This window comes from Sorex fumeus, unplaced genomic scaffold (assembly GCF_029834395.1).
Source record: "Sorex fumeus unplaced genomic scaffold, SorFum_2.1 ptg000183l, whole genome shotgun sequence".
In the NCBI taxonomy this organism is placed as follows: Eukaryota; Metazoa; Chordata; class Mammalia; order Eulipotyphla; family Soricidae; genus Sorex; species Sorex fumeus.
Window position 1 is genome coordinate 5348380 of NW_026606240.1, and position 19711 is coordinate 5368090.

Sequence of the window (19711 nt, forward strand, 5' to 3'; positions counted from 1 at the left end):
GTACCTACATCTTATTAGTAATGGCAGTCATACAAAATAAATATTCTCGCATGGGACAACACCAGATATTTGAAGACAGCAATCATATCTCTTATCACAGGACATGTGTATGAGTCCTCATGCACCATCCCAGCATCTGCCTCCACAGAGATAGCATTTACCAGTGTCTCAATTAGTGTTGGCAGGAGAGTTGTGTCTGTTCTGCATGAGGTTTTTCTAATGGAAAACCTCATTTCTGTCCTGTAATAATGGTTGCAAATGCAGAGTAAACACAATGTAGGACTGCAGGTTAATGATCCTTTTCTTAAATGAAAATTTCAGATGCATAAATGTTATTGATAAAGGACAAGGACCAAAAGAAAAAAGAGGAAGAATATGCCACCATGTTAACACCTCATAAAATAACTGCACCTAAAATTGCCTCATCAATTAAATACTTGAAATAATTTGGGATTCTGGACATACACTATCTCTGGCATTCTTATATTTCAAGGATCAGAATGAGCAGAATTGAGATACCAAGGCTGATTTATATTTTCTGGATTCCCTGAGATAATGATAATGCTAGTTATTTCTCAAGAACAGTAGGACCTGGGAAACCCATTAGCTTTAATGTGCATGTGTAAACATAAGAACAGACTGAAGTCAATCTTTCTAAAAGCTCTAATACATCCTGAGCAAATGACGTCTTCTAAATTTTCCTGCTCCCAGGTTCTTTAGAGTTGATGACTAAGCAATTCTACCCATAATATAAGTCTGTAGTATGTTCAGTACCTGATATCTGTCCTGATCAACTTCTGGGTTTGCATATGTAGATGAGATTATAATGCACAGTTTGAAATTTGTTCATGGATTTAGTTCAGCGTCAATTGTAGCTCTATAGCACTCTATAGCACTGTCCTCCCATTATTCATTGAGTTGCTCAAGCGGGCCCAGTAAAGTCTCCATCGTGAGACTTGTTGTTACTGTGTTTGGTATATCAAATACGTCATGGGTAGCTTGCCAGGCTTTGCTGTGTGGGCAAGATACTCTCGGTAGCTTGCTGGGCTCTCTGAGAGGGGTGGAGGAATTGAACCTGGGTCAGCCAGGTCAGCCACATGCAAGGCAAATGCCCCACCGATATGCTGCAGGAAAATTACTCATAGTTAGTTTTGGAGGAAGATAGATAGTAAGTGCCAATGGGCTTTTAATGAAGATGTTTAGTGTGAAAATATATAAAAAGAACTTTCAGACATCGACATTATGATAAACAAAAACAAAGCTCTCAAGAAAGCTTACAAGTATGAGATCATAGTGATTATATGTACAATTAATAGTTATTCCTGGAGGGCTGTTCGGTTCACTATTAATGGACCAACATACTTTGCTCCCAATAACATTTAAATGAGACAAACATACCAACACATTAGTCAGAAATATAGTTTTATTGTTATAATATTTTATAATCTAAAAATCTTTTAAAATTCTGGGAACAATATTCCAACTTCTATACATTAACTGACCCTGCATAATACTGGAAGCCAGTGTCTAAACAATCTGAACTTCACAGTTAAGAATCTGTAACCTATTTGGAGGAAAAAAGAAAGAACAGTTTTTTCTTACAAAACAAAAAAATAAAATTAGATCCATTCTTCAGTTTAACCCTGAACATGTTTTCTGAGAAACTTTAGTGATTTGTTGAAAACAAAACAAAACTAAAATTTCTAAGATTGACTGTCCTCACGGACAAAGAAAATATTAAAAAATAAGACCCAAGGGGCCAGAGCTTAGTATAGTGGGTAGAGCCTACCCGGGTTTGATTCCCAGCATCCCATATGGTCCCCCGAGCCTGCCAGGAGTGATCCCTGAGTGCAGAGCCAGGAGTAAGCCCTAAGATTTGCTGGGCATGACCCCCCAAAACAAAACAAAGCAAAAAACCGGTGGAACGTGGCACACGGCTTAGGCCCTGGCAAGTAAATGGAGTTTTCCATGGAGTGAGCCAGCTCCCATGTTTCAACAGCAAACTTGTATCTCTAAGGAAGTACAATATACAAAATATACTTCCTTGTGTGAAGGTATGAATTTAGTAGAAACTTAATGCATTGTTTTTAGTACAATAAATCTTAAAAATAATTTGCCTTGTGTAATGTAGGTAAGAGTGATGACTTTATGCCGCTTTCTGAAGATCACTGGGTACCACTGTCAGCGAAAACACTTAAGCTCTCTAGGCTTATTAAATAAAAATTGAATATGTAGGTTACATTAAATACATAAAAATAAACCCTGGCTATACCAGTTTTCAAAGCAAGTTTTCATCTCTGCACACACACATTACAAGACAAAAGCATGCAATACAGTCAATTTTTTAGTATTTAAAAAGCTAAAGTGCAATCAGGTTTAAATATCAACAATAAATAACTTTGGAGGAGGTTAATTCCACAAATTATAATCATTACAATTTTACAACGTTAGCCTAAACAGTGATGATATTCACAGCAATGTTTTTCATTTGATAGTTACCTAAACACCGCCATGTATGACCCACCCATGAGCCAAAAGTCAAGAGTGAATATTCGAAAATCAACATGGCCACTGTAATAGGTTCAACATGTTTGTATAACGATAAGTGAATTTTTAAGTGTACTGGCATTTTAAGTAATTGCTTTATTGCCTATTTTTAATTAACTACTAAGTTGATGCTTATTGCAGTAACAATTATAATTCTACTAATTTTAATTAGGTTACAGTTTTAATTTTTAAAACAGGAGATTTCAATTTACATGAACTAACACACAGAATTAAACCCACCCACCACAAACATACACAGTTTGGAGTATTTAAAAATAAATTATTAATATACTTGACATATATTTTATATGTTCTATATGTATATATGTATATATTTGTGGACTTCATTATTCTTGTTTCCAGAAGGGTGTCAGCACGTGAAAACTATGAATCTGCTAAAATTGCTAAATTTAAAAAGCAACAACAAAGAGTAGCACAGAAATTCATTCATGAAGAAAACCATAAAGCAGAAGATTCTTAACATATGGTTTTTGTGGAAAACAAAGGTCAGTTTGGGGAGGGAAGCAAAGGACAGGCTCAGATTCTGGATCCCACATGTGCTGTTCATTTCAGAAACCACTTTAGAAAGCAGTGGCCAATGAACTCCTCAGCAACTCGTTTGAAAGGTAAGAATGCGTCCTGGACTCATAAAAGAGCCACAGGAAAGGCAGTGAGTGGGACAGCTGGGTCAGTAAGGAGAAAGTCACGCTGCAAGGGACAGAGAGGCTGCTGACAACACCACCAGGGAAGCAGGCTGTGAGAGAACTCAGCTTCAAACATTCACATGTCCTTAAGATGGCTCAGAAGGTGCACTCACTCCACTGGCATTCAGCCACGTGCTCCCGAACTAACACTGGGGCTGATGGTGAGTTAGCGTTCCATCCACAGCAAGAGAAAGAGCTGGTAAAATGGAGCAGTCTCAAAAGGCAGATTGTTCATCCAAAGAAGAGAGCTGAGGTGCACCAAAATCAGAATAAACAGGCATCCCGGAAAACAAAATACTGGAATCACACAAGCTGGAAAAGAGCCCACTGAAAGGAGAACTGGAGTCTGACTGGATGAGTCCCTGACGTAATCCAAACACTACAATCTTGATTAACCAGAATACCTGACACAAAAGGAACCCTTATTTGTGGGCACTTTAAGTAATTGAGGGGAATGCTAAAGCAAACAAAATTACCTTTATTTAGGATTTTAATTCTCAATTCAGACAGCAGTGGGCACAGAAAAATTTCTTTCTACGACCTGAAATCTTGGTTGACCTTTGGACTGAGGTTTAAGGACCATTGTATAGAATCTCATACATGGAAATTATGGGATACAGGGCTACTTCAGGAACAGGAGCTTCATTTTACTAAAAAACGGACATAAGACTGCTTTTATTTTTGTCCCCACTTTATTTTGTAATTTGCCTCTTAGTTGCAAGTGGGCCTGTAATACGTCTGTTAAAATCTGGTTAATCTAGGTGTTTGTGTAGATGCAAAATAAATATGCAATGCCCTTTGCTTTCTTACAATGATGTGTCCAAAAGGACACTACGCTCAGACTCTAAAACATTTCCCAAAGCTCAGTGATAGCTGCCCAGACCCACCCGCCCTTTCAAATGATGTGCACAATTGCGGCTGGCTTCTTTTTGGCCATTTTGGGTCTGATATTGCCTTTCCGGCTGAACCCCAAAGGCTCCCCTTTCTTTGGTGGTCTGCAGAGTTCTCTTGGGGACTCAGGCTGCTCGTGAATGGCCTTTGCAGGCTGCATGCTGGCTCTGTCGTCCTTGGCTTTCTTCAGGTAGCTCCTTCCTTTCAGATGAAAATGGGTCTTGAGATCCAGGTGATTACATCCAGAATGGGGATGTCCTCGGCTTCTACAGAGGGTCAAATGGAAGGAGGGAGATGAGCAGAAAAATAATTCTTCAAAAACCCTAAAAAGACAAAAACTATCCCTGATACAATCACCTCTGAGAGAGTACTGAGAATGTTACTCATAAAACAAATCACATATGTATATATATTTTTCTTCCTAAATTTATTTTGACCTTTGTGAAATGATCTCATGGTATTGAACTTGCCAGGAAATATTTTTAACCCCAGTGGTAAAATTGAAGTATAGAAAATTGAAGTGGATACTCATGATAACACAGTTGGTCTACAGAGAAGATGGGATCAGTGCTCATTCCTCTGATTCTTTAAGAGACTACTATGTACTCAGACAAGTACAGCTATACTATAATCCTATACATAATACTGTAGCTATTATGAAATTTAAGATGACTAGTACGCAAGATGACAGAATACAAATATATGGATATATTAATTGTATTACACAATTATATTTATATAGTATAGTGTATGACAATGCTATGCTTCAATGATAGGAAGTTATTTAGTACTACAAAAGTATTCCTATAATACTATCATAAGGCCATATATTAATAGACTATTGGTATAACTGAAAGTCACACACAAAAATATTTTATAAAATAAAGTATACAATCAGATAAATTTTCATTTGGAGACACTGAAACCTATTATTATTACAGATTTTATATAAACTGCAATAAGGAAACATGCAAATCAAAAATAGTGCAATTGTAAAGAGAAATACATACAAGCATTTGGGTTTCCTATTTGAAGAGATATCTGTAAGCTGAAGGAAAATAAAAAGAATTACATCAATTAAATTTGAATTTGATTTTGAAAAATCTTTCTTGCTTCTATTTTTAAGAAACAGCATTTACACAAAGGAATCAGTGACTCATCCAGTATTGCCATGGACAGCAGCAAGCAAGAACCTTTGCTTATTGGGGAAACGTCTGTGTTTCCTTGTGCTATAATTTACAAGAAACCAACATATCTCAAGAATTAAAAAAAATTCAAGAAGTCCTCCCAAATAGTATCTGTTGAAGAAACATGCCTTTAAATGCCAAAAAATGATGTACTATTAATCCTTGACTGATTCAATCTGCATTACAACTAACTAATGAAAGTGGTGGCTGGTCCCAACTAATAGAAACATTGTCATAAATATTTATTTCCTACAAAACACAATTTCTAAAATGAGAGCATAGGAAGACCAAATCTAGTACTATCCTTAGGACTTTCTGTCATTGACTTATCTACCACTCCCAATAAAATATATGCGTGTACATTTGTGACTCAGAATCTCATTTGCAGAATGTACTGAGCGTGATCTTTTTGTAATCCAGAGGTCACCATCTCTTATGGGAAAGCCAATGTATTCCCCACCTTCTCTCATGTGGCATTCATTCAAAGAAGTGATGTCACATCAGTAAGAAGACTGACTATTGCAAACAATGACAACTGAAATATGGAGTGAGGTCCATCCATCCTGGCGTTGGGGCTCAGACACATGCCCTGGTAAGTAGTAGTCCAAAAAGACAAATTCAGCAAAATAGACTCAAGTTTCTGATTCTTCTGTGTGTGGCTGGTACACTCAGAAGCAATCATAAAAAGCTTTCTTTAGCAGACTTTTCTGGGTCACATCTCTCAAGAAGGGAAGATAAAACATAGTAAAGAAACAGCAATGGAGTAGTTACAAATGCCACAGTCTGCCTACAGAACTGAGTGTGTCAAGGGAGTGGGAGGGGAATTTGAGGCATTGGTGGAGGAACAGACATTCTCCAGTTAGGTCTGGCATTGGAACACTGGATGCCCTAAACTTTATCATTAACAATACTGCAAACCATGGTGCCTGAGGGGAGAACAAACATTTAAAGAAGATAAGGTGTGTGGCTGGAGCAATAGTACAGTAGGAAGGGCATTTGCCTTGCATGTGGCCAACCCAGGTTCGATTCCCAGAATCCCGTATGGTCCCCCAAGCACCGCCAGTTGTAATTCCTAAGTGCTAAGACAGGAGTAACCCTTGTGCATTGCCAGGTGTGACCCCCACCCCCCCCCCCCCCACCAAAAAGAAGGTAAGATGAAATACTTGTCTTCCGCTATTTATCACTATTTAGAAGTTGTCAACCACCCTGTTTGGCTGGGTTTGGCATGACATTAGTAAACTTGAACAAAAACAGTCACCTTCCTAGCTTGAGCACTGTGAATTATACAATATATAGAGCAGATGGGACTGAATGTTTGAGCAAAACCACACTGGCAGCTATTGGGAACCTTGAATCATCAGCAATTCCACTCTCTTGACTCTGCCTTGCCATATTATAAGATTTCTCAGCTAGGGTTTCTTGAACAACTTTCAGTGTAGAAGGTAACTGTGGAAAATGTACAGGGATTCTTTTCCTTTAACCTCCCCCCTCTTCTTGTATTTTTTTACTTTACCACAGCACAGTGGGTAAGGTGTTTGCCTTGCAGGCGGCCAACCCAGGTTCGATTCCTCTGTCCCTCTTGGAGAGCCGGCAAGCTACCGAGAGTATCCCGCCCGCACTGCAGAACATGGCAAGCTCCCCGTGGCGTATTCAATATGCCAAAAACAGTAATAACAAGTCTCACAATGGAGACGTTGCTGGTGCCCACTTGAGCAAATCGATGAACAACAGGAGGACAATGCAGTGTTTCCCATATATGTGTATATAAGCATGAAGATATATAAGCTGGTCATTAGCTGCTTAAGTGTATATATATTACCCTTTAGAATTTTATGTAATTAAGTATAAAGATATAGATAGGTGCATGTATTTACATATATTATGTACTTGTGTATATATGGATCTGTATATGCAATATAGATTATTTATATTTTAAGCTACCTCCCTGGGGAAAAGGCCAGCCATGTTAGCCAATATTCAAAGAGGTCACAAACTGGTGAACGGAATGTTCTGGGGCCTAGGAAATACTAAGTTACTAAGTCTTATGGAAAGGGAAATGCACGAAGGTAGGTTAAGCTGCACCTATAGGCCTTCCTATAGCTAGCACCAATTGTATATCTATATGTAACCCACTAGATAAAATACCCGCACAACCACCTCAACTAACTCTCAAAACATTCACGTGAGGAGAGTTTTACAATTCATCTTTTCACAGATATGAAAACTCCAGTAGCTGGTTCAAGCCTCAGTGATTTACAAGTGTTAGGACTGGGTTCCAAAAATAAATAAACACACATCCAGAGAAAGTCTTTGTACTGCCTCCCTGCCAAAACTACGGTTTGCTTGTTTAGTTTGCGCTACTCCTAGAGGTACTTGGGGTGTATTATGAGGTGCCAGAGATCGAATCCAGGCCCTCCACAGCCAAGCAAGCACTCTACCTTTTTGAGCCATGTACCCAGACTTAAAAAAGTATATATTATGTATATTTTATGAGTACATATATAAAGTATACATAATATATACTTTTCAAGGTCTGGGTACTGTAGCACTGTAGTACTTTTCTCCCATTGTTCATCAATTTGCTCCAGCGGGCACCCGTAATGTCTCCATTGTGAGACTTGTTACTGTTTTTGGCATATTGAATATGCCATGGTAGCTTGCCAGGCTCTCCTTGCGGGCATGATTCTCTCCGTAGCTTGCCAGGCTCTCTGAGAGGGGCAGAGGAATCAACCCCAGGCTGGCTGCATGCAAGGCAAACACCCTACTCTGTGCTATCACTCCAGTCCGGTTGGGCATGACCCGCTCTGGGGACAGTGCCAGATGGGGAGTTTGACTGGGGCTGTTCATCTGTCAAACGGTAACTCAGGTATCCTAAGGGGAGCTCAGGGAGGACAGAAACCTCCCGTGGAGCAGAAGATCTGGGTACATGGCTCAAAAAGCTTCAGTGCTTGCTTGGCTGTGAAAGGTCTGGGTACATATACATATGAATATATATATATATATATTAAGTATAAAAAGGTAAAGGCCCTCCCATTGTTCATCGATTTGCTCGAGCGGGCCCAGTAACGTCTCCATTGGAGACTTTGTTGTTACTGTGTCTGGCATATCGAATACGTCACGGGGAGCTTGCCAGGCTCTGCCGTGCGGGCGAGATACTCTCGGTAGCTTGCCGGGCTCTCCGAGAGGGGTGGAGGAATCGAACTCGGGTCGGCCATGTTGGCTGCGTGCAAGGCAAACGCCCTACCGCTGTGCTATTGCTCCAGCCCATATAAAGTATATTTATAATAAATACTTTTCCAGGTCTGGGTACATGGCTCAAAATATATATATTATATTATATATATTAAAATATAATTATATTAAAATATTATATATATTATCATATGGGCTGGAGCAATAGCACAGTGGTAGGGCGTTTGCCTTGTGCACAGCCAGCCCAGCCGAGACTGACCTGGCCAACGCGGGTTCAATTCCTCCGCCCCTCTCGGAGAGCCCGGCAAGCTACCGAGAGTATCTTGCCTGCACGCCAAAGCCTGGAAAGCTCCCCGTGATGTATTCGATATGCCAAACACAGTAACAACAAGTCTCAAAATGGAGACATTACTGGGCCCGCTCGAGCAAATTGATGAACAACGGAGGCCAGTGTTGCTATTATATATTATATTATATTTCATTTCATTTCATCATCCTGTTAATCGTCGATTGTCTCGAGCAGGCCCCAGTAACGTCTCTTTCATCCTAGCCCTGAGATTATATTCACGGCTCTTTAGGAGAATGAGACCCATCATTGTTACTGGTATTTGGCATATTTGGTACGCCACGGGGAGTTTGCCAGACTCTGCCCTGTGGGCAGGCTACATTTGATAGCCTGCAAGTTTGTCCAAAGTAGGAATGAGACAATAAGATGTCATAAAGAAAAGTTTTGATAAGATGTTGCGCGGCAGCATTCGCGGCCACGCGGTTCTGGGATCTGGATTTTATAGTCTCTGAGTCTTGGCCGCTGATAGGATTACACGGCGCCAGGGGGCCAGGTGGTGGGTGTGACTCCCGCCTACTGGAATTTGGAGGATCTGGGTGGAAGATGCTCGACTCCAATTCGAGTAGGCTTGGAGGTCTCAGCCCCGGAACCCGCGTGGCTTTGTCCCTCTGCCAGTACCTTCATGTGTGCGGAGAGTGGTCTCAGCATGGTGGTGGCTGGTCCTGGAGGTCTTCGGCTGCCGGAGCCCCGGTCGGGGCAGGGAGGAAAGCTCGACCCGCTCCCCTCCAAGGGGTCCCGGCGAGGGACACCCAGGCGCGGGGGCAAAAGACTGCACTGTTCTCGTCCGGGATCTGCATTTTATAGTCTCTGAGTCTTGGCCGCTGATGGGATTACACGGCGCCAGGGGGCCAGGTGGTGAGTGTGACCCCCGCCTACTGGAATTTGGAGGATCTGTGTGGAAGATGCTTGACTCCAATTCGAGTAGGCTTGGAGGTCTCGGCCCCGGATATTATATTATATTTATTTATTACATATTACAGTATAGTATATTTAATATATAATATATTTACATGATATTTTATGTAATAATAAATAAAAGTATGTAGATGAAAAGTGAAGTAGAATTCATGGCTGGGTCAGGGTTTCTCCAGTGATTTCAAGCAAGATGAGGGCAGTCACCTTGACTGCTCATGTGCTCTTCTCCCTATGAACACTAGAGGTCACTGTTCCTTCTGGCCCCTTATTCTTAGATGAAAGTATTTTTATTTACTCATCTATCTATCTGTTTCCTCCTAGTAGAACTACATTATCTTGTTTCAATTTACAAAGAGGTGGGTATGAAGATGAGGCTCAATTAAGCCCTTGATGAAAGTTTCAGCTGGAAAATAGAAATAACGTTGTACTGAGAGTCTATCCAACACAGAATTTCAGAATGTTACAGGTTGAATTGAGTAAACTGGACACCAAGTCCTCTTCCAATGCCTCTTCTATGTAAACAGCAGCACTATATTGTCAAATTATCACACCCAAGGCTTACGTTTATTCTTTTTTTTTCTTTTTGGGCTACACCCAGCAATGCTCAGGGGTTACTCCTGGCTCTAAACTCAGGAATCACTCCTGGTGGTGCTGGGGAGACCACAAGGGATGCTGGGGATAGAACCCCAGTCAGCTGTGTACAAGGCAAACGACCTACCCACTGTACTATGGCTCTAGCCTCCTTACGTTTGTTCTTGATTCTTTTCTCTCTTACTTGTTAATTCTTCGTTAAGGACAACTAATCTTGTCAATTCTATTTTTTCCCTTTATTTTTTCATTTTAATTTATTTCTTTTTAGTCTTGCCAGTTCTATTCCTAGAATATATCCTCATTCACCAGCCTTTCTATCCATGCTACCATCTCTGCCCTTTTAACTGCCATACCACAAATGGCTTCTAGCTCTACTTTCATTCTTGTACCCACTAGTCAATTCTCCACAGAGCAGCCAGAATAACAGTTTGCTAAAAGACAGGTGACTTCTTGCTCACTGCCCTTCTAATAGCTTCCTTATGTGCTCTGGACATTCCAAACACCTTATGTGGTTGAGAAGATACAGATGATCTTGACCCTTCCCCTTTCATCTGACTAAATTTCTCTTCCACCATCAGCTGTGTGAAATGTGTTTCCTTAAGGCACTTTGATTTTTCCTCTTTTTCTCTTTTTGTCTAGAACTTTCCATTCCTGAATTCTCAGAGAGGCCTGTTTTGTTATTCAGATCAAAATACCAAGCTTGCCTCTTCAAGTAAGACATTTTTGTGGCTAACATAGATATTTGCTCAAGGTTTACTCTTGTTTTTGTAGTCAAGGGAAAAAAACCAATCCTAGTGGAGTAACGGGTCTGGGAGTCATATGTTGGAGTGAGGGATTGGACCCGGGTGAGTTGCATGCAAGGCAAGCACACTACCACTGCTATCACTCCAGCCCCTATAACATAGATATTTGAAATATATCCTCTTTTTCTTTACAGTAATTGTTGCTTACCATGGCTTTCCTATATGCAAATAATGAGAGAGAAGAAAGTGACATGAAAAAATAATGCTGTTCACGATTGTGCCCCAGAAAATCAAGTACCTAGGAATCAACTTAACTAAGGATGTAAAAGATCTGTACAAAGAAAACTACAAAATGCTACTTCAGGAAATAAAAGAGGACACAAGGAAATGGAAAGATATCTCCTGCTTATGGATTGGGAGAATTAACATTGTCAAAATGGCAATACTCCCCAAAGCATTGTACAAATTCAGTGTGATCCCTATAATGATACCCATGACATTATTCAAAGAAATGGAGAAAACACTCCTGAAATTCATATGGAACAATAAGCACCCACGAATATCTAAAGCAATTCTTGGGAAAAAGAAAATGGAACGAATCAACCTTCCCAACCTAAAACTCTACTACAAAGCAGTAATAATTAAAACAGCATGGTACTAGAACAAAGGCAGCGCCACAGACCAATGGAACAGAGTTGAATATAATGACATCTCCCCCCAAATAATGATCATCTAATCTTTGATAAGAGAGCAAGAAATGTGAAGTGGAGCAAAGAAAGCCTCTTTAACGAGAGGCTTTGTGCTGGCAAAACTGGACGACTATATGAAAAAATAATGGGCTCAGATCTCTACCTAACACCATGTACAAAAGTAAGATCAAATAGGATTAAGACCTCAACATCATACCAGAATCCATAAGGTACATTGAAGACAAGATTGGCAAAACCCTCCACAACATTGAAGCTAACGGTATCTTCAGAGATGACATGCCACTGGCCAAATAAGTGAAAACAGAGATAGATAAATGAGACTATCTTAAACTAAGAAGTTTCTGCACCTCAAAAGAAACAGTGACCAAAATACAAAGCCAGTCTATAGAATGGGAAAGGATATTTACCCAATACCCATCCGATAAGGGGTTGATAACAAGGATATACAAAGCACTGGTTGAACTCCACAAGAAGAAAACATCCAACCCCATCAAAAATGGGGTGACAAAATGGAAAGAAACTTTCTCAAAGAAGAAATCCGAACGGCAAAAAGGAACATGAGAAAATGCTCTACATCACTAATCATCAGGGAGATGCAGATCAAAACAACAATGAGATATCATCTCACACCACAGAGACTGGCCCACATCCAAAAGAACAAAAGCAACTGGTGTTGGCGCAGATGTGGCAAGAAAGGGACCCTTCCCCTTCACTGCTGGTGCGAATGCTGACTGGTTCAGCCCTTATGGAAAACAGTATGGATGATTCTCAAAAAATTGGAAATTGAGCTCCCATTTGACCCAGCAATACCACTCATGGGAATATATCGCAGAGAGGCAAAAAAGTACAGTCAAAATGACATCTGCACTTCTATGTTTATTGCTGCACTGTTCACAATAGCCAAAAACTGGAAAAAAATCCAAGTGCCCGAGAACAGATGTCTGGTTAAAGAAACTTTGGTACATCTACACAATGAAATACAATGCGACTGTTAGAAAAGATGACGTCATGAAATTTACATACAAGTGGTACTACATGGAAAGTATCATGCTAAGTGAAATGAGCCAGAAAGAGAGGGACAAACATAGAAAGACTGCACTCATCTGGGGAATATAAAGTAATAGAATGTGAGTCAAACACCCAAGAATAGTTGAGATATATACTAGGAGGTCTGCTCCAGGGCTTGGAAGCCAGCAGCACATGCTGGGGGAAAGGCAGCTCAGATAGAGAAGGGAACACTAAGTGAAGGATGTTTGGAGGACTCGCTCGGGATTTGAGATGCGTGCTGAAAGTACGCATAGATAGAACATTATGGCCACTCAATACCTCTATTGAAAACTACAAGATCCTGAAGGAAAGAGTGAGGAAAGAGTGAGCAAAAGGGAATGCCTTGCCACAGAGGCAGGGTGGGGTGGGGGAATGGGGAGTGGGGGGGTGGGAGGGCTACTAGGATCATTGGTGGTAGAGAATGGGAACTGGTGGAGGAATGGGTACTCGATCATTATATAATTGAAATCCAAGCACGAAAGTTTGTAAGTCTACATCTGTAGTACCTCATGGTGTTTCACTAATAGCACTGTAGTACTGTCCTCCCGTTGTTCATCGATTTTCTCGAGCGGGTCCAGTAACGTCTCCATTTTGAGACTTTGTTGTTACTGTGTTTGGCATATCGAATACGTCACCGGTAGCTTGCCAGGCTTTGCCGTGTGGGCGAGATACTCTCGGTAGCTTGCCAGGCTCTCTGAGAGGGGCGGAGGAATCAAACCCTGGCTCAGCTGGGCTGGCTGCATGCAAGGCAAACTCCCTACCATGTGCTATCACTCCAGCCCATATAAATAAATTTTATTAAAGTTTATTTTAAAATAAATACAGTAATTGTTGCTATATGAAACTACCTTTGTTATTTATCATGCTCACCCACTTCACTGAGAGCCAGGACCCTGCCTATCTAAATCATAGAAGTGTCCTTAGCACCCAGTAGGTGCTGTGGCCTCCAACAAGGATGTGTTAAATGAATTGCTTCTAGCCTTAATTGAGCAACCTGCAGAAAATAATAAATGCAATTCTTAAAATAATATTACTCAAGCTTTTTCATGGCTTTCCATTTAAGCAGTTCTGTGAGTGATTTTGGCAGATGGGATATTAGGTCACTTGGTATCTAATTCAACGGAATTTTTCAGAGCATGAAAACAAAATATCTGGGTAAGCACATTACATTTTTAGAGATCAGCCAGGTGGGGAGGAAAAAAATACATGCACGAGGGGATTAATTAAAAGACACAGATGTTGAAACCTTCTTTCAGAAAAGGCACTAATGGAGAATTTTTTTTCTAGAGCTTAAAAAAATTTAAAGTTAGAAAGCACCTTAAAAATAACTAATTTACACATCAATCTAGAAAATTTCACTGGTATTGGAGGTAGTAATAAGAAAACAAGCAAAGAGGAGCTAGAGGGAACCAGGGACAGGTGAGAGAAGGGGGATGCAAGGGACAGTTCTGTCATGGAAATGGGGCAAGTCCAGATGAGCTGTGGCACTGCAGATTCTTCTGGAGGAGGAAGCTAAGGGCTGGGGAGAGGAGAATGTTTGTTTCCAACCATGGAGAAGGAAGCGTGCTAAGGACACAGGCACCTGGCTGCCTCGGTGCTGTGCGTTCACTAAGCTGGGCCAGTTGGTTTGTGAGAATGACTCAATGTCTTTCTTCTCCAAAACATCCACACTTTCCTGTGTTTCCAGAGCCACCACAGACCCTGGGGAGGCCAGGCGGGGAATTTGCATTACTTCATCAAAATGGATCCTGGTTCTTAAGTAAATCTCTCTCTCGCTCTCTCTCTCTTTATATATATCCTTCCAATACCCTTTATTTGGTGCTCTCTTCTCTATCTGCACTTCCTTTTCCCCTAGCACGTGTGGCTGGCCTCCAAGTCATGGAACAAAATTCCTGGTACTAATCTCAGCCACTCCTGGGTGTTAGTCTCCCATTTTGTTGCTTTATGTTCCCCAGATGAATGCAGTCTTTCTGTGTCTATCCCACTCTTTCTGACTCATTTCGCTTAACACAATACTTCCCATGTAGTACCACTTGTATGTAAATTTCATGACTTCATCTTTTCTAACAGCTACATAGTACTCCATTGTGTAATGTACCAAAGCTTCTTTAACCAGTCATCTGTTCTCGGGCACTCAGGTGTTATCCAGATTCTGGCTATTGTAAAGAGTGCTGTAATGAATAAACAATTGCAGATGTCACTTCGACTATATATTTTTTGCCTCTCTGGGACATATTCCCAGGAGTAACTCTCAAAAGTTACTAGTGGAAGATCACAGACACTAAGACAATTTTAAAAAATGTCAAGTAGTTTTGATTGCAGTGGCAGCTTGAAGCTGTTTTGATTATTTACCAAAATCTCACAGATGCAGCAAATTTGCTTTTTTCTCAGTCTTCTTTTGTTCTTGATTGGAAAGTTCTCTCGGTTGCATTATTGCAGTTCTCTAAGGCTGGGCGCACTATTACTGTGAAATGATAGAGAATGTCTTCATTTCACTCCTCCTGACTCTTTCCTCTCATGCTCCCATCTTTCTTCCTCTTTCTTCAATCTGCTTTTCATTCATTCCATCTTTTTTCATTTAATATTCAAATTAAATCTTGAGCTTAACTCTTGCTTCCAGAAAACTGAAACTGAACACATTTAACCCTACTGATATTCTTGATAACACATTTTCCATTTTTAACCCTAATGATCTTCTTGATAACACATTTTCCATTTTTCTCTTCCATAGATATATTTCATTCAGAAGGGAGGGAGAGTCTAAGAATCATTTTCATCTTTTGAGAAGGAAACATATAAAGTTCAATGAATAATGAAAATATTATAGTAAACATCTGGGGGTTTCAAAAATCTTTTCTCTCTATTCCACCAAGGAAATGATATAGAGGGAAAATATTTCACTATTTCCCTTCCAAAAACACTGGGAAATCTTGATTAAGCCATATATGTGAGCCTGGACCTACATCCATATCTAAAGTTCTGATATGAACTGTGAGGGATTCTTAAGTCCCTGAAACTCTGTGTGAAATTATATTAAAAAAATATACTCTAAAACAGAATAAGTTTTCTAATTATTTTTTTCAATATCAGGGATTAAATCCCAGGGCCTCACACATTTCAGGCAGGTGATCTATCACTAAAAAATATTGCTGGCTTTTTTTCTAAGTTTTGTTGAAAATCTACTCAAAGAATGACTAATCTATAGTGTCCTTCATACAGTATCTTCATATTAAGGAGTAAAAGATAAATGGTTAAATCTTGAGGTACTGAGAACAGTCAGCATTTCAGATTTTCTTGAGGGACTCTAAAAGAAGACAGCTAAGCTTTCTTTGGGGTGGGATCTGGGTCATACCCAGAAGCAGGCAGGGGCTACTGTGGTTCTATGTTCAGGAGGGGCCCCTGGCAGTGCTTGTGACCATTATATGGTGCCAGGTTTCAAACAAGAGAGATGGGGTGTAAGGCAAGTAACCTTTATACTATCTCTCCAGGTCTTACACAACACCTTCTCATCTTCTTGATACCAATACTGGAACAGATGAATTACTTGGTGAATTCAGATTCTGTTATGTTTCAGAATATAAAATTATTTCAACTATGAATTCGGCTTGGGTGAAAAGCGGGGAGAGGAAGAAGTAGAGATTGTGTGGGCAGGAATCTGCTCGCTCTGTATATCCCTTCCATACCCAGTTCAGAGTCTGAGCAGTGATTTCAAATGATATCCGCAGAGTCCCTGAGAATCCCTTCTCAGTTCCTTTTTCTCTGACCTAGATCCAAGATCCCCACCCAAGACCTCCCATATATTCGCAGATCTGTAAGACTCACCACATGCTCGCTGATGTCACGGCAGAGGCCTGAGGCTTGCTGGCTCTGGTAGAACTCTAACTGCTGTTCTGCCAGCTCCACCCGCTGCAACAGATTCTCAATGAAATCCTGCAGGCGAGCTTTCCCTTGAACTTCCTTCTCAGCAGCTGCTTCCAGGAAATGGTTGAAAGTCACAACTTCTCTGCAAGGCAAAAGTGTCACAAAGTGGAGATAGGAGACAGGCGTTCACTCATGAAACCCCTTTATCGGGGCTTAGTGTGTTTGGGTTTTGCCCTAGACAGTCTGGTCACAGCAAGGAGAAGAGAGGAAAGTACATTATCATGATGACATTGAGATTGGATTTTAACAGGAGACAATCGCTACAAAATACACAGATAAATGTATAGTGTGATGAGTGCTAAGAAGAAAACAAACTGAGTGCAAGGAGGCAGAGAGAGAGGGAACAAATGTGATTTCAGAAAGCAAAGTTGACTATGACTTTCTGAATGGGGTCACATTTGAGCACACCCTTGATGGGAGACGAGCTCTGCAGAGAGCTGGCAAGAGCAAGCAAGGGCCTTGGAGGAGTGAGGCGGAAGTAGCCATGGGTTTGAAGGATTGCAGTGGGGTCTGTGAGGCCAAGGAGAAGACAGGAATGGAGAACTACATAGAGCAGTTCACCGGTCAGAGCCCACTGAGTCCATGTCAGATTTTATTATAAATGGGATGGTAGAAAATCATACACTTTCCGAATAAGTTCTGAATTCATTTTACAAGTCAGCAATTACGGGGGGATAAGTCTCCTGGTAAGGAAGCAAAAGGCCATAAGAACATCTAAGTTAATACAATGCGTTACCCTTTCCTACACACACACACACACACACACACACACAAATGCATGCACACACACACATGCACACGCACACACATGCATGCACGCACACACTCACACACACACTTCACACACATTGTTTGGAGACCATACCCAGTAATGCTCAAGAGCTACTATTGGCTCTATGCTTAGGGATCGTTCCTGGTGTTGCTTGGGGGCCATCCCCGCTTGGGATCAAACCCACGTCTTTGACATACCAAGCAGGCATGCAGTTCATTAAGCTGTAACTTTCTAACCCCCAACAGTATATTTTTAAACTAAAAATGGAGCAGCCTTTGAAATGCCCCTTGAGGTATATACTGAGGTATATCCTAGACAAACTATTCCAGCCGACATCGAAGCATTGTATAGTCTAAGGACAGAAACAAATACGTCAACAATTCTTGTTTTAATTCCATAATCCACTGTGATTCACAAACCTCGAAACTGTAATTTTACATCTTCTTTATTTTATTTCTAATATAAAACTTTTCTAATTCATAAGTTCTTCATAAAAATATTCAAATATATTATAAACAAATATAAAATATGACATGAAACTTGATTAAAATTTTGGTAGCCATCCTCATAAGCACCTCTACACACACACACACACACACACACACACACACACTCACACACAGTACTTAGCCTATTTTCAGGCCAAGTACCAGGTAATCAATACCACCAGTACTGAATACTATCACAATTTCACAATTTTCTTCATTCAATTTGCCTCACTTAAAATTCATGAACAACCTTTCAGCCATCTCCTTTGTATGTTCAACTATATACACTGGGGCCAATGAATTCCTAATTTTATTACCTGCTAGATGCAGAAGGGTTATTTTTTGTCTGTCTTCAAAACATCTTTCAAGTATCAAAAGACTATCCACTCATTTTCCCATATACACTAAACATAGGAAGACTGAAAATTATGAAGACTAGGATCATATTCACCCTTTACCGTAAATAGCTTTTCAAATTAATTGTATATCTATCTATACACACACGTGTATATATATATATATATATATTTATATTTATAGGTTGCACGGGCTGGAGCGATAGCAAAGCAGCAGGGCGTTTGCCTTGCACACAGCCAACATGGTTGACCCGAGTTTGATTCCTTGGCCCCTCTCGGAGAGCCCTGCAAGCTACCGAGAGTATCTAGCCCGCATGGCAGAGCCTGGCAAGCTACCCATGATGTATTCGATAAGCCAAACACAGTAACAACAAAGTCTCCAAAGGAGATGTTACTGGGCCTGCTCGAGCAAATCGATGAACAACGGGAGTACAGTGACAGTGACAGTGACAGGTTGCACAGCTGGCAATGCTGGGTGGAGGAGAATTCAGGGCTGGGAATTAAATCAGAGCCCTGCACATTCCAGGTATGTGCTCGACCACTTGAACAACCTCTTTGGCACTGCCTGTCTCATTTCAATTGTAGAGGGGGAGGACTCCCCAGTGATGCTCAAGGGTCAAGGGGTCACTCTTACAGAAACTGGGCCTGTTGGTACAAGCTTGGTGGTTCAATACTAGGACTCCACAATATGATGTTGTTCATACCCTGTGGGGTTGAAGCAACTAGGGCCACAACCACCAATTGCGGGTGGGTGGGTACTGGGGGTCCTGCATGACCAGAACCTAAACTCAGGGATTCCCACACGCAAGATATGTACCCATGTACCCCTTTGAGTATCTATACCACTGATTCCCTTTCTCATTTTAGAATAATGAATGGACCGAACTTTTAAAAGTCTAATATCAGTTGTTCTAGATCATTATTTAAATGTCCCTGCACCTTCCCTACTGATCCTTGTTTTCCCATAAGACTCCTGTTTTATATCTTTTCTTTTTTCTTTTTGAGTCACACCCGTCAATACACAGGGGTTACTCCTGGCTGTGCACTCAGGAATTACTCCTGGCAGTGCTCAGGGGACCATATGGGATGCTGGGAATCGAACCTGGGTTGGCCGCGTGCAAGGCCCTACCCACTCCAGCCCCGAAGACTCCTGCTTTCTTGAGTGCACAACTCAAGGGAAACATGGTTGAGGGAGTTGCAGGTTCCTCTATATTATGACTAGTCATTGAGAATGCTTTATAATTAGTTGAGATTTTTTTCCCTCAGAAATTTATTACGTGACATTTGGCCACACTGAAACT

General features: G+C 40.8%; 1 protein-coding gene across 1 annotated transcript in view; it reads right to left on the reverse strand.

Annotated features, from left to right (window-relative positions):
• Nucleotides 1–3991: 3991 nt before the first annotated feature.
• The window catches only part of ZNF365 (zinc finger protein 365), a 28463-nt gene continuing 12743 nt past the window's right edge, over nt 3992–19711 (reverse strand). Inside the window, exons 3-5 of the mRNA XM_056107946.1 lie at nt 16696–16876; nt 5153–5190; nt 3992–4408 (exon numbers count right to left, since the gene is read on the reverse strand). Coding sequence (XP_055963921.1) covers nt 4147–4408; nt 5153–5190; nt 16696–16876 — 481 coding nt within the window. The 3' untranslated portion in view covers nt 3992–4146. The remainder of the gene's footprint in view (nt 4409–5152; nt 5191–16695; nt 16877–19711) is intronic.